The following is a 15,733-nucleotide window of genomic DNA, read 5'->3' as shown; positions in this document are numbered from 1 at the left end:
TTGTCTGGTTGTCTCTGACTTCAAGTCTTAGAGCTGCTGACCTGGAGCAAGAGTGCCGATAAGGACTTCTCACTTTTCATTGACCTGCATATTTTTTTGTGGTAATTTTCGCTGTGAATCAGCAACAGACGACCCACAGACTATTTCAGAAGGAGGTCTGAAATGACAGCCTCTGTATCTCCCCTTTCCCCTGTATAGGCCCCATTAACACCTATGCATTTCAGTGTGCGGTACAAAGCATCACAACACATGTTAATTGATATCCCATCATTGTTATTGAGTCTGGTTTACATACAGTATTTGTATTGTGATGTAATGTGTTATGAAAAGTTTAGGCACATTTTTTTTTTAAATTTCTCAGTGTCCATCAGGGAGCCCATAGAAGTCAAAGGAAATGCATGGAAACACATGATATGGGAACAGAACATTTGATTTTGGCTTAGTTGTATTTGGAGAATGACTGACAGGTTCTTTTCATACCATCCAACCTGTGTGTTAATGCAAGAAAATACTCACTGAGAAATTCATTAAAAAAATATATGAAAACAGAAGCACATGGACATAAATCCAGCCTAAATGCTAACTTAAAATACGATTTTTGTGCAGTAGTCTAAACGTTTAAACTAAAATGCTTATTTCCCCTAACCAGTTTACTGTTTTGTAGTGATTTTACCATGTATACTGACAGATTTTTATTATTTTGTAGTTTAACTTGCACTTGACTGGTGATATTCATGCTATTACAGCAGCCAATAACCTGCTGGCAGCTGCCATAGATGCTAGGATTCTGCATGAGAACACTCAATCAGACAAGGTAATCTTTACTTTGTGGGTGGAGCTACAGATATTGCCATTCTTCCTTGGTACTTAAAGTAAAATTGATTATTTTGTATCTATGGACTGTAATATACCATATTGTATATGTTGGAATTTTTTTATTAAATGCTTGTATGCCCTATTAGTGTTTTAATTTTTCTGAAGTCTGATGTGTTAATGCCGCTGTACAAAAACTTGTGTTTTTCAGGCTTTATATAATAGACTTGTTCCTTCTATTAATGGGGTCAGAAGCTTCTCTCCAATCCAGATTGCTCGTTTAAAGGTAACTGTAGCAATTGTCCTTTTAAAAATGCAAATGAGCTATGAATGATATATCTCATTGTATACAGTTAAATATAATGAATTAGAATACAAACACACACAAATGCATGCTTATGAGTGCAGGAACACAGAGCTAAATCCACATGAGAATCTCAGATTGTTTCTTACCCTCAGTTTTACATACATCAAACACAATGTAAGCTCTCCAGCCTTCTGCGCAACAATTCCCCAAGATTTTGGATTGACCCAGCATTCACTCTCCTTTGCAGTTAACAGCGATGTCTGTATTCTTCCTCAAAATCTGTGCAAGTGTTAGGGAGATTCACCCTCTGCTTTAAGTGGGGAAATCTTCCAATGGGGACTCAAATTCTGGTAACAACCAGAGATCTCCTCTCAATTCCTGTTTGGCTATGGGACAGGAAATGAAAGAAAATGTCCCTAATGGGGGGTAGATGGCAAAGAAACCTGACAGGGATTAAAACACTCCATACTATATCCAAAACTAAAAATAAATCGGCCTTTAGTTCTACTTTAAAAAAGAAAACTGCTGGAAGCAGCTGTATCTAAAATATTAATAATTCCATCCATAAAGTGATTGTTTTCTGTATCTAATACTGTGTGCTGAGAGATGTTGTTGTAGTACAGATCTTCAGGTTACACATACACTGCTCAAAAAAATTAAAGGAACACTTTGAAAATATATCAGATCTCAATGGGGAAAAATATCATGCTGGATATCTATACTAATATGGACTGGGTAATGTTAGGAACGTAAGGATGCCCTATCGTTTGATGAAAATGATCAACCTACAGAGGACTGAATTTAAAGACACTCCAAAAATCAAAGTGAAATAAAAGATGCAGAAGGCTAGTCCATTTTGCTGAAATTTCATTGCAGCAACTCAAAATAGTACTCAGTAGTGTGTACTGCCTCAATGTGCTTGCATGCATGCCTGACAATGTTTGGACATGCTCCTAATGAGATGACTGATAGTGTTCGGGGCTATTTCCTCCCAGATCTGGACCAGGGCATCACTGAGCTCTTGGACAGTCTGAGGTGCAACCTGGTGGCGTCAGATGGACTGAAACATGATATCCCAGAGGTGTTCGATTGAATTTAGTTCAGGCGAGTGTGGGGGCCATTCAATGGCATCAGTTCCTTCATCCTCCAGGAACTGCCTACATACTCTCGCCACATAAGGCCAGACATTGTCGTTTACCAGGAGAAATCCAGGACCCACTGCACCAGTGTAGGGTCTTACAATGGGTCCAAGGATTTCATCCCCATACCTAATGGCAGTCAGGGTGCCATTGTCTAGCCTGCCACCACCAAAACGGTCATGCTGAACAATGTTGCAGGCAGTATATTGTTCTCCATGGCTTCTCCAGACTATTTCACATCTGTCACATGTGTTCAGGGTGAACCTTCTCTCATCTGTGAAAAGCACAGGGCTCCAGTGGCGGACCTGCCAATTCCGGTGTTTAATGGCAAATGCCAATCGAGCTCTGTGGTGCTGGACAGTAAGCACAGGGCCCACTAGAGGACGTCGAACCCTCAGGCCACCCTCATGAAATCTGTTTCTGATTGTTTGGTCAGAGACATTCACACCAGTGGCCTGCTGGAGGTCATTTTGTAGGGATCAGGCAGTACTCATCCTGTTCCTCCTTGCACAAAGGAGCAGATACCGGCCCTGCAGATGGGTTAAGGACCTTCTCTGGCCCTGTCCAGCTCTAATAGAGTAACTGCCTATCTCCTGGAATTTCCTCCATGCTCTTGAGACTGTACTGGGAGATACAGCAAACCTTCTGGCAATGGCACATATTGATGTGCCATCCTGGACGAGTTGGACTGCCTGTGCAGCCTCTGTAGGGTCCAGGTATTGTCTCATGCTACCAGTGGTGACACCGACCCTAGACAAATACAAAACTAGTGAAAAACCATAAAAAAAGATGAGTAGGGGGAAAAAAAGTCAGTGGCCTCCACGTGGAAAACCATTCCTGTTTTGGGGGTCATCTCATTGTTGCCCATCTAGTGCACCTGTTAACACCAAAGCATCTGAAACTGATGAACAACCCCCTCTGCTACTTGACTGACCAGATCAATATCCCAGGAGTTTAACTGACTTGATGCTATACTCTGATTAATAAAAGTGTTCGTTTAATTTTATTTTGAGCAGTTTTTGATACGAACAGAGACACACTATTGATTATAGCTAATAAGGCTTCTAACTGTACTGCATGTACTATCTGTGCTTGCAGTATGACTGTGTCATATAAAAAATAGTTTTAAAATCCAGTGGACATAGTTGTTTAGTGATTTGTGGGCGAGTTCTATATAATGAAAGCATTATGGCTTTACAGTTTTTAATGATACCTCTAGAGACTACAGTCCGCCTGTCTGACTCCATATGTCTGGACTGAGTTCCTTGACTTTCAACCCTGCTTTCTCATTAATCAAATTCTGAATATTTCTTAGTTATGTACAACATAGTTTACATAGAACGAAGGACCCAGTTGGCTCAATACGCACGTATTATCTAGCATTGGAAACAGAATAATTAACAGGCACTAGGTGGCAGTAGATCCATTACCAACACATTATCTTTGATTAAACCATGTGATTGGACCCTGCCTTTTAAAGCAGGACATGGGTGTGTTGCATGCTGCCTGGCAGTTCAATTTAACAGGGGACATCGAAAGAAAAATATTTTTGTGGAATGGTTTCAATTATCCCAGCATCCTGACCTCACTAACATGCTTTTGACAAATGTTACGTGCTTCAGACATGCAACATTCATTGTAACAACTGTATATGTAGGCTTCTGTTAGTTTTGCTAGTCATGTTAGAGTTCTGCTGGTGATACTAGAAGACTTTTATCGATCGCTAATTATTTTTCTGTGCCATTGAAGACCATTTTTAAACTTTTTTTTCTTTTGATGTCTCGTGTTTAAGAGTGTGAAAGCCTTTCACAGGCACTTTAAAATGTATAGATATCTCACCCATGTAGAGGGTGATAAAGCTCTCGTTTTCTCTATTTTTAATGTTTCTGCGTCGAAACAGAAAAGTCTATCCTTGCTACATAGGATTGGATCAGAGGCAGACGTAGGTCCATTAAAGCATTAAACCATTTTTTTTCTTTTTATTGGGCCCTAAGGTAATTTTATGCCATAATGAGCTAGTATGCACTGCATATTATGGTAGACTTGCTGGTTAAACAAAGCAGTCCATCCGGTACTGGGTGCTTCAGTCTTTGCCCAGTCTAACATCTGGGTTTGCTGTGTTTTGGCCGCTTCAATCACTGGGCCGTGTTGACATCACTCCCGTGCATGTGCATGGGAGTCATATAATTAAGGCACAGTGTCATAGATCTACTCGGAGTTGTACATATGAAGGTCCATGTACGTTACCACGGACAGGTAGGATAAAGCCTTTGATAGAAGAGATCACTAGGGTCCTCTTTTTATAAAAATTCTACCTGTCAGCGTTTGTTTTTTTTTAAATTATGAATTCTGCTTTAACAGATGCAGAATGGTCGGTGATACCTGTAGTCTGTCTTCTATGCAAAAATGTGCCCAGTTTTTTGTTCTACTTATTATACCCAGCAAAAACTCAAAAAATCAGTAGAGACCTGGGAATAAGCCCCAATTTTGTAAGCTGTGAGGCTGATGCTAACACCCTAATGCATATGCTCTAGAAATGTCCCAAACTCTCTAGATATTGGAGGAATGTTATCTATGCTATAAACACTTTCAAGCAAACTTTGATCTTGACCCAAAATTTGGGCCAGCATCATTCTTGTCTAGAAAGAGAAAGCTGGAAGCTGCACTAAAAAGATTAGAAACCTTTCAAAAAGTAAGGTAAGAGTATCCAAATGCGGAAGAGTGGAGAGGTGAGGAGCACCTTGAACTACCTAAATTAAGGCTGTTGGGTGCCTGTTTCCACTGGTTTTGCTGTGAAAGGGATTAAGTTTGTGGTACTGAGCGCTTAAATTATCTGTTGGGTGGAGTGCCACATTCTCTTTTTTTTTTTTTTTTTTTCCCCGCCATTCAGCCTCCAGGAAAAATCTCCCCACTGCTACTCCTGCTGAAAAAGTGCCTTTGATTTGTTCCTCTTGCCCACTCAGTCATCCAACCCTTGCCTGCCACCACCTTGTTTGGGCCTGTTCCTGTTTTGTTAACCACCCCTTAGATCATTGGATGTTCCCAAGCAATAATTTAAGAATCAATTCCTGTGCTGTATGATTACTGGAATTTTGATGTACCTGTAAATTCCATGTCTTGAACAGTGCAGGACACCGGTCCTCCCCTCTTTCTCTTTGATCTCCTTACAGCTTCCAAAAATCCGGAGCCTTACGGAGTGGACAGGGCTTTATGGGTACACAGGAGTAAGGCCCTAGCAAAGTTTTTGCCAATGACCATTCACCTGAAGACAAAGGTCTACCTTGGTCTAAGAATACATTCCCAAATTTTTTGTGTGTTTAGATATTCTTCCCTTTAAGCTCAGATGTAAGCTTGAATAAATAAGAGTTTTTTTAAATTTGACCTGTAATTGGCTAATATTTAGGGTAGCTTTGTTTTTACATCTGGAATTTGTTAAATAAGCAGGGTTAAAATACACTAGAAAGATTTCTTTTTCTTGTAAGAGGAATATTAATCACTGGTAGGCTGGAAGTTGAAGTTTCCATCTGAAGTGCCACTCTCAGTAATCCTAGAAAAATACCTTTGGCACAGTATCCAACTGACTCCATGTGTGAGGTACACTCTCAAATCCTTCTATCTTTTTCTGTGAACCATACATTGCTAGAAATTTGTTGATTTTACCTAGTGAACTCCGCTGCAAAGGGAATACTAGAAATTCACAAGAGCTTTCATTTCACCAGGCTTATTGTTAAAGACTAGAAGATTCTCAAATAATAAGTGTTGACCTTTGGCTCCACACCCATCTGATTGTCAATGGTGCGAGAAAACTTAAGCCGCATAAAAAGATTTTGATTAGATGTTTCCTGTTCTCGCTTAAGCAGAAACAAAGGGTTGGTCTTTTTTAGTGGCATCTGGGAGGCTTTAGGAGAACATGTAAGCTGTATTTAGGTTGGGTGAGTTTTGAAAGATATTTTTTTTTTTTCATTTTGTCCTCCTAAGCCTTAAAGCATCTTCAACTTCGCTTTTAATAATGCACATCTTGCCTCGCCAGAGTACATTTTTAATGTTCTACTTTAGTTTTAGTGGAAAAAAGTTGGAATCCCTGTCAGGGTTTTAATGCTGTTTATGCCTGTGTTGGGGAGACATGACCGAAAAGGAAATTCTACTATAGGCATTTGTCACTAGAGCAGGTTTTCCAATTGCACTGATTATCTTCACTTCTGGTTTTTTAATGACAATTGGTCAGGAGGAATTTAATTTTTTTTCATATGGAGACAGACTATAATAAAATAAAAATTCATTTATTTAATTTTTATTTTTTTTTTTGCTTTTTCCCTCTCCTCCACTTAAAACAGATTAAATGAAGTTAATATGCTCATGGTTTGATTGTTGTGCCACATTTTTAAATAAATTGCAATTTACATATTCCCGTGGCTGTTTCCTACCAGAGAGATCCTGTCACCAACTAAAATTCCATGTAGAAACACATTTTAACTGCTTACTTGCTGTGTTGTTCCTTTCTATACATTTCGTATTTTTTATTGATTTGCAATGAGCCTCTGATCTTGCAAGCAAATTTGACTATTTCAGCAGGGTCAGTTCCCTAGCACAGCCTCCTACACCTTGCATTTAATAGCCCATTCCTATTCTACGACTGTGTCTGTGCTGCTGGGCAAGAGTTGCAGAGGAATACTATGTCACTTGAGTGATAGATCTATGTTTGTCCAAAGTATGTTTAAATCCACTTACTTGGAAATCTATTCCAAGTATTAACCACCATTTTGGTAAAATTTTTCTAAGATTAGTTTTGGACTTTCCACTTGCTGAGGTCATGTCCCTGTGTTTACCTTCTTTCCTCCAGACTGTACATAATAAAGTGGTTTCACTTTATAATAAAGGTTTACATTTAAAAAAAAATACTTACCTGCTCTGTGCAATGATTTTGTATAGAGCAGCCCGGTCCTCTTCTTGGGTCCCCTGTGGTGCTCCTGGCCCCTCCCCCTTGCTGAATGCCCCCAAAGCAAGCTGGTGGCTCTGAGGGCACTCCCGTGTGCTTGTTCCCGAGCTGCCTCTGTGTGTCTGAGAGACTGAGTGCAGCTCGGCCCTGCTACCCACTCCCTACTCACTGGCTGTGATTGACAGCAGCGGAAGCCAATGGCTCCTGCTACTGTGTTTCAGCCAATAAGGAGGCAGACACTGGAGAGAGATTCTGCTCTTGTGCATATCACTAGATCGGGATCAGACTCAGGTAAGAGGGGAGAAGTTGCACATACCTTCATGCATAGAATGCATGGAGGTAAGAAGCCTTTAGAACCACTCTAAGTTCCTGAAGTTGCTGCTGATTTTTTTTACACCCCTCATGCCTTTCACTATTTTTGTTGCCCATCTCTGACTTGTTCTACCATATCAAGTTTTTGTACGTGAGGTCTCCAGAACCAGACACCATATTCTAAGTAAATTCTAAATAAAGACCTACAGTATATAGGGAAATCGGGACCTCCTTTTTCCGGTTGACTGGATGCCACCTAGAATTCTATTCACTTTTCTCACTGCTTGGCCACACTGCTCATTTTATGAGTATACGCAGTAGCAATCTCAGAGCTTTTTTACACAAGGGATTCTTTTACAGGTAAATTACATGACCGAGTATGTTTTAATTAACCATCTTTCCATTGTCTGTTTTTTTGTATTTTTTATCACTTAACTGGTCATTATCATTTCTGTTGCTACTTTATTATAAAGGCATGATGCCTGTGATAAACAGAGCTTGGTGAATTTAAAAGTGACAGCAGAACAATTTTGCTGATACTGGGAGAAGCCTCTGCCTCTGAGTGAGGAGCAAGAATGAGATGACAGCTCAGTCCTGAAAATCACTCTTTTAAAAGTGAAGTATAGGAATTCAAAATACAAACATTTTTATACTCTTCTATGTGGATGCAGAATCAGTCCGAAGCTGCATCTGTCCCTCACTACCTCCTTAAGACAGAATTGAGCAATCGCATAGCTGCTGATTACTCGGTTCTCTGTCTTCAGTGAGCAGTGATTGTTAGTCACCGGCTCTCTGATCTGCCCCTCCAGTACTCACTAAAGCGCTGTGGGCTGTGCATGAACAGGAGTGGCTGGCTCAAGCTCTCAGCAGCGCGATGTGAGGCTGAGCCAGCTGCCGGTCCGGAATTTGGGTGGACCCTGGCATTGAAGTCATGGTACCTCCAAAGTCTAGACTGGCTCATTGACGTCAGCTGACAGTGACTTAAGCCAACTATTGGCTGAATATGGGTCACAGGCAGGGGCGGACTGACCATTTGGTAACTCGGGCACTGCCTGAGGGCCCGGGTTGAGTAGGGGGCCCCATGAGATGCCCCGGTACCTTTTTTCATAGGCTTTTTTGAGTTTGCGCAAGGGCACAGGGGCCCCATGATCCCCTATTGCCCGGGGGCCCCGTGAGTTGTCAGTCCGCCCCTGGTCACAGGAGTACAGAACGAAGTCCACTGCTGTGACCCGTAAGAGGTATAGCCAAAAGAGCTTTTGCCATACTTCTCCTTTTTTACATGCAAGCTTTTGTAGCCGCTTTAATTCATAAAATAGTTGTGTAAAGTGTCTCACCACTGGGTTTTAAAAGAGAAGCAATAACCACATTGAAGCGTGTTTTTTTTTTTTTTTTTTTTTTTTTTTTTTTTAATGGTGTTAGATTACAGAATATTAGAGGGATGGCTTATGAAACTAGTGTTGTCTTCTGGAGCAGGGGAACAATAAGCTGGGGTATTTTTTTTTTTTTTCCTCAAAGGGGTGTGAGAATTGAAGAGCAACCTAGAGTTGGAGCAGCTAAACAATTTTTTTTTTTTTTTTCTGTGTTTTGCTAGAGAATAGATATTGACAAGATAGACCCTAAATTACTGACTGCAGAAGAGATCAGCAGATTTGTCCGCCTGGATATTGACCCTTCTACAATAACATGGCAGAGAGGTAAGGGAGTGAAACTATGGTGTGTGTGTGTATAATTAAAAATGTAATTCTATATGAATATCTCCCCATAACTGATAAAATATTGTGTGCAAGGTGAAGGAAATCCCACAACCATGTCCTGGAGGATTGGAGTGGAGATTCACTGGTGTGGGCCACCTCTTGCTAGGTTTTAGGTTTCAGCAAAAGCTTCACTTAGATGAAAACTCAGTCAGCTAAGAGTGTCAATGTATGGTTAGTAATTATAACTGAAAAGTAAAATTTGTGAACCGTGATATTTCCTATCTTTTTTCCATGTATGTTTTTTTTACAACATTTGTGTGAGCCCTACACACCAAAGTGAATATTTTGAGACTGCTGGGATTAGGTACAGCTATTAAATGTATCAAGTGCTGCATTTCTTCTAATTGGAGGCCCAACTAATTTTAGAAGAATACTAGGTTTATTTGCTTAGATATCTGAATGAATATATCTGCATTGTATGCCTTGTATTTTAACCACTAGCCTACAGGGCATTTATACCCCCTTCCTGCCCAGGCCAATTTCCATCTTTCACTTTGACAATTGCGCGGTCATGAAACACTGTACCCATATGAAATTTGTATAATTGTTTTGTTTTGATGGTATTTAATCACCTCTGGGTTTTTTATTTTTTCTTAAACCAAAAACCACATAAAATTTTGAAAAAAAAAAAACAAAAACTTTTTTCTTAGTTTTTGTTATAAAATTTTGCCAGTAAGTGATTTTTCTCCTTCACTGATGTGCGCTAATGAGGCTGCAGTGATGGGCACTGATGAGGAGGCACTGGTAGGTGGCACTGATGGGCACTGAAAGGCAGCACTCATATATGGCACTGACTGGCACTGTTAGGCGGCACTCATGGGCACTGGCAGGTGGCATGGATGAGCACACTGACAGGTAGCGCTGCTGGGGCTACACAGATCATCAGGGCACACTGATCATCAGTGCTCTGATGATCTGGGTACATGTCCCCTCCGAGGAATGCTGATTACCGGCTCTCCTCTCCTCACGAGCTGTCAGCGTGACAGCTCGTGGGGAGAGAAATGCAGATAACCGTAATTTCTCTGCTTACATGTGATTGGACACAGCTGATCACATGACCGAGCCGACATCTTCGGCTTTTTCCGTGGATCGGTGATCCGCTGTGTCAGAGGGACACAGCGCACTGCCGCGCTCCGGGAGCTGCGCATGCGTGGTTAGAATGGGAGGATGTCATATGACGTACTCCCAGAACAAGGGAACCACCTTGCGTCCATCATATTACTATATGGCAGGCAGGAGGCAGTTAGTGTTACTAAGCCCAGGACCCCGTATTCACCATCATCTGGTCCCCCACAGTACACGGAAATGCAATTATTTTAGTAAATATAAACTGCTAAATACCTTTTCTCATCAGTTGTACATAGCAGTCTTGTGACTTCTATCAGTGGCCAGCTGAGCCATGGTTAAAGCTTGTAGGAGGAGATTTCATTCTCCAACTGCTCTGAGACTACAGGACCCCTGGCCCTCTCTCCAGACAGCGTTGATTGTGCTAATCACATGCACTCTCCCAATGAAAAAAAAAAAACTCTAGCAATACACACCAAACTGAGCATGTGCAGTTACTCCTAGTGCTCTGTACTATCAGCGGAGGGATTGGGGACAGTAGAAGGGGAGGAGAAGAGAAGATGGGATCAGATGTCCTTTTTACACAATGCAGAGGATTAACCCCTTAGGTTCCACAGTGAGTGGAATATGTTTTACTGCATATACAGACTGATTTTATGGTTTTGTAACACTTTAACCTAAAGAATTAAGACTTTGTTTGTGAAATGACTCTCAGGTTTGTTTTCACATTCAATATGGTTGCCTTTCTATCTCTGCCAATATGTACAGGAAGAGGTTTTTGGAAAGGGTGAGGGATATATCTTTTCCTTTTTCTACATGTTCATTTTTCTGTCCGTTAATAAACTATTCTTGCTGACAAGATGGATGTTGTAAAGGTATAGGTTCATGAGGGGACTCTGAGCTGTTTTCACAGAGAATAAAGCATTAAATGATATTCTTCCACAAACTCCATGGAATCATTGCCTGTTCCTACCATCCCCTTCCCCATGCACTGATGTTCTGACCGCATTGCCAGAGAACAGTTCTGTCCTCCATAAGAAAGGAGCTTGTCTTTAATCTTGCTGGTTTGTCTTTCAGATGAGTTAGTTTCTTGATGATCTTGTCTAAAAAGTTGGCTTCCTTTTTTAAAGTCCTATGTTCTAGAAATTGTGAATCGATGTTCTTCAAAGTGAACGGGCTGCCTTCATTGCACAAAGGGAAATGTTCATCTTCCAGATTTTGTTGCCGAAGCTTAATTGAACAGGCTTATGTTAGAAGCTGATTGGCTACGATGCACAGCTGCACCAGATTTTGCACTGTTTTAGTAAATCAACCCTTTAGCCTGGCTAACACCCTTTTGTTCAAAACCTTCTTTCTGAGGGAAGTTACATCTTGCGCTCAGGAACTAATTGGAATTCCATTAAAAAGAACTGGATGACTATTATAATGTAAAAATGCAGGGCCATCATCAGTGGAGGATAGCCCATGCAGATGTTGAGGGCCCCAGCGTCGTGAAGGAGGCCGCATGGGCCGGGGGGGCCCATGAGAGTCTTCCAGTACACACAGTACTTGTGTCCCAACAAATCTTTGCTGAATCATCCCAGAGCCTGGTAACTGGCCTGACGGGGCCTCTGCGTCGTGAAGGACCTGGGCCCCATCCAGGGCCGCATGGGCCAGGGGGGACCATGAGAGTCTTCCAGTACACAGTACCTGTGTCCCAACAAATCTGTGCTGAATCCTCCCAGAGCCTGGTAACTGGCCTGACAGGGGCCTCTTTGGATGGGCACCTGCCCTGCATCTCTTGCTGGGTGCCCGAGGTCTCACATGCGGTGATTGCCTCTCTGTGGCAGCTGACACCAGCATCTCTCACCACTGAAGGCCAGAGCTCACTGAGGATCCTCCTCCCCTCCTCGGCTCCAATGTTTTCATCTGTACAGACAGGAGGAGAAGGGGAAGGAGGGACCTTGCACTGTGATCGCCATATGACAGGGTGTATAATTCCTGCTGTGACATGTGTACACCACGGGCCAGTGGGCAGATTTGGTGGGGCAGGCAGCAAGCATGCCCTGGGCATTGTTGGGGATCAGGCCCAGGGTTCTGAACTGAGTGATCGGTGACTGTGATTGCTCCGTTCTCGGGCTTAGAGGGGATACAGGCTGATGATGCAGTATGAAGTTGAATATGAATGTGTTATAATCTCATGCTTCACCTTTACCCCTGGTGCAGAGCATGTTCATGGGTAACTTCAAAATATCAATAGTTAAGGAAATTATTATTTTTTCTTTTTGAGTTTTACAATTTTTTATTTTTATATTTTTTTTATTTTTTTATTTTTTCCAGTCCTTCACTTTTATTTTTATCAAGTAATGCACTAGCTGTGCTTCATTTATTTTCCCTCCTGAAAACATTCTGGAAAGGTCTCAAGAGTTTTTATAGTAAATTGTAAATTTATGCGAATATAGGCTTCATCTTTTGTTTGCTATCTTTGTGGCATTGATGCATTTAATAAACACAGGTGGCCATAGGTAAGCAAATAACAATGTTTATATGGATTGTGCAGTCACTGGAACTAATAAAATCTTTTGACTGGTCATTGAATGCGTGGTGTAATGGGAATCAGCTAAAGGATATAAATAGGTTCCTTAGCATATTGGAAAATCTTTCTGCAGCAATAAGAAACGTTTCCATCATCATTTGCAACAGTATGACCTTGTACAACAATCTGTTGTATTGCCTGCTTTTAAGTCTCTATGGGAGAGATTTACTAAAACTTGGTCACTCAGAATCTGGTGCAGCCGTGCATGATAGCCAATCAGCTTTTAAGTTCAGCTTGTTCAATTGAGCTTTGGCAGTAAAACCTGGAAGCGGATTGGTTTCTATGCAGAAATTTTGCACTCACCAGGTTTAGTAAATAACTCCCTATATGACAAACCTTAGGTTAAAATAAAACTCTTTTCAGAGAACAGGGAGTTATTATTGTAAGGTTTACCCTAGTTTTTGTTACTTTAGATCTTTACATTGTTAAAGATAAAGATTTGTTAATTTTACCTCTAATCGGCTCATGTTTCCAGCTGCTGAAATAAGAGAACAGCCTCATAACTTGGCTATAGTCATTAAAGAATGTTTTAAATGTACAAGCACAATCTGACTTTCAAATGTCTTTGGCCCAGCTATTGCCCTGAAGAGGGTGTTCCCCCACTGATGGATAAGAAGGCTTTATGCCTAGTAGACATCAGAAAATCTGATGACAAAAATAATTTTTGGAGGGATTGTACAATAATCTGACCATTAGTACATAGCTTTAACAGCCGATCACGACAGTTCATGTGACGATATCCGAAGGGACAAGCACAAAAATCTTTATTGTACAATAACAGAGCAAACTATTTTCATTTTAGTCAGTTCAGTATTTAAAAATAATCGAGAGGCCAAAACCACATGTTCTTGGAAAGAAAAGAATACTGTACAATAGATTACATCACTTTTGAAGTTGTATTGTCATATGAGAATTTTCAAAACATTAGTAACCTCTTCATTTTCGAAATGAGACTAGCATGCAAAGAAAAACACGAGCGATCATTTGTCCGATAATCTCATCGTGTGTATGGGGCATTAGGCTTCCTTTGGAGTAAACTGTAACACTTTAGCTTCTGAGTATAGTCAGATTGCTACCAGGCGATGCCCCATAAACAGTATCACATCATTGTTCAACTAAAACATTGCGGAGAGTCCGAACTGACTGTAACATGATTTGTGAAAGATGAGCATTTAAAGCCTAGTTTTTAAGTTAAAAAAAAATAAAACTTCCTGCTGTCTGACATTGTGCTGTGTGTTTTTCTTTTTGTTTTTTTGTTTTTTTTACATCACTATTGCTGAAAAAATGGACTTCTGAAGGTGCAACCTGCTGGTTTCTGAGGCTAAGGGGGTTAATGCTGTTGATGCCATCTGCTGAGGGAGTGTTGCGCATGCTCTGCACTGACTTTCCTGTCATACAGTATCAAGGAAGCATCTCTCCCCACTGCTGCTCCTGCTTGCTGGAAGGCACTTTGTTCTTTGAACCATTTCTGCTGCCTTCCTACTGTGATTTTGGTCACCTCTGGCCATCCGACCCTCATCTGCTACCAACGTTTTAGATGTTCAGTATTACCTGAGGCCTTGTCTCCTACCTGAGCTTTGCGTTGCTTTGCTGCCTTGTAAATCCAAACATGTCTGATTCTACCACTGTACCGGTTGCTCCCAGCTCACATTCCACTGACCACTCCATTGCTGCTGGCAGCATACCCCAGAATACGGCCAGCATCTCCATCCTAGATTCATGTTGCACTCAGGTAAGCTGTGGCCAGCTTCCACCTTACAGCTGAGGTTTTACTACAGTCATCCAAGACTGTGTCCTAGTTATTTACGGAGTTTCTCCGTAGAGGCCACAAGCATGCCCCTGCGCCTTTCCTTGCAGATTTTTTAACTGATTTGCCCATGATCTTAGCATCCCCAAAGCCTCACTCTGAATCGCTTCAGTCCTTGACAGATGCACTTGCTTCTATTGACTGCTACACCTCTCGGGAGACCGATTCAGCTCTAATCAATGTAGTGTACACCACTCTGTGATTAGAAGGTCAGCCTGTTTGTCTTTTTACCAGTGCAGTTTCCAGACTTTTGAAACTTTAATAAACGACAAAAGTCCGTAAGGCTGCAATGATTTTTCCATTGTACCTGCTTTTCCAACGATTTCTCTAGGGTGATTGGAAACACACTGACAAACAAGAGTTTTTCTTTTTCAAGGGAATATTAGCCTTGTACATGCTTTGTACTAAAGTGGTCTACCCCACTGTGGATCTGGCAGTCTGTCCTTTAACAGAGTTACCAACATACCAGTGGAGGGTGATCCTGGGTTTAAAGCTGAAGTTTAATCGGCTTATATTTTACCATAACATTATGACCACTGAGCGGTTAAGTAAATATCATTGAATATCTCATGGCAATGACATCTTAAAAGTGGGTGGTATATACCGGTGAAACTTGAAACATTAGAATACCGTGCAAAAGTTCATTTATTTCAGTAATGCAACTTAAAAGGTGAAACTAATATATGAGATAGACTCATTACATGCAAAGCAAGATAGTTCAAGCCGTGATTTCTCATAATTGTGATGATTATGGCTTACAGCTCATGAAAACCCTAAATCCACAATCTCAGAAAATTAGAATATTACAAGCAATCAATAAAACAAGGATTGTACATAGAACAATATTGGACCTCTGAAAAGTATAAGCATGCATATGTAGTCAGTACTTGGTTTGGGCCCCTTTTTGCAGCAATTACTGCCTCAATGCGGCATGGCATGGAAGCCATCAGCCTGTGGCACTACTGAGGTGTTATGGAAGACCAGGATGCTTCAATAGCGGCCTTCAGCTTTTCTGCATTGTTCGG

At 41.2% G+C, this 15,733-nt stretch overlaps 1 protein-coding gene across 1 annotated transcript in view; it reads left to right on the top strand.

The window, feature by feature from the left end:
- MTHFD1L (methylenetetrahydrofolate dehydrogenase (NADP+ dependent) 1 like) overlaps positions 1 to 15,733 on the top strand; it is a 351,175-nt gene that overhangs the window by 91,679 nt on the left and 243,763 nt on the right. The window contains exons 14-16 of the mRNA XM_089694250.1: positions 707 to 814; positions 1,025 to 1,099; positions 9,099 to 9,201. Of these exons, the coding sequence (XP_089550376.1) occupies positions 707 to 814; positions 1,025 to 1,099; positions 9,099 to 9,201 (286 nt within the window). The remainder of the gene's footprint in view (positions 1 to 706; positions 815 to 1,024; positions 1,100 to 9,098; positions 9,202 to 15,733) is intronic.

This window comes from Staurois parvus, unplaced genomic scaffold, assembly GCF_062004578.1.
Source record: "Staurois parvus isolate SC_StPar_1 unplaced genomic scaffold, SC_StPar_1.0 ptg000657l, whole genome shotgun sequence".
Lineage (NCBI taxonomy): Eukaryota > Metazoa > Chordata > Amphibia > Anura > Ranidae > Staurois > Staurois parvus.
The sequence above is the reverse complement of the archived record's forward strand: the minus strand, read 5'-3'. Positions and strand labels throughout refer to the sequence as shown.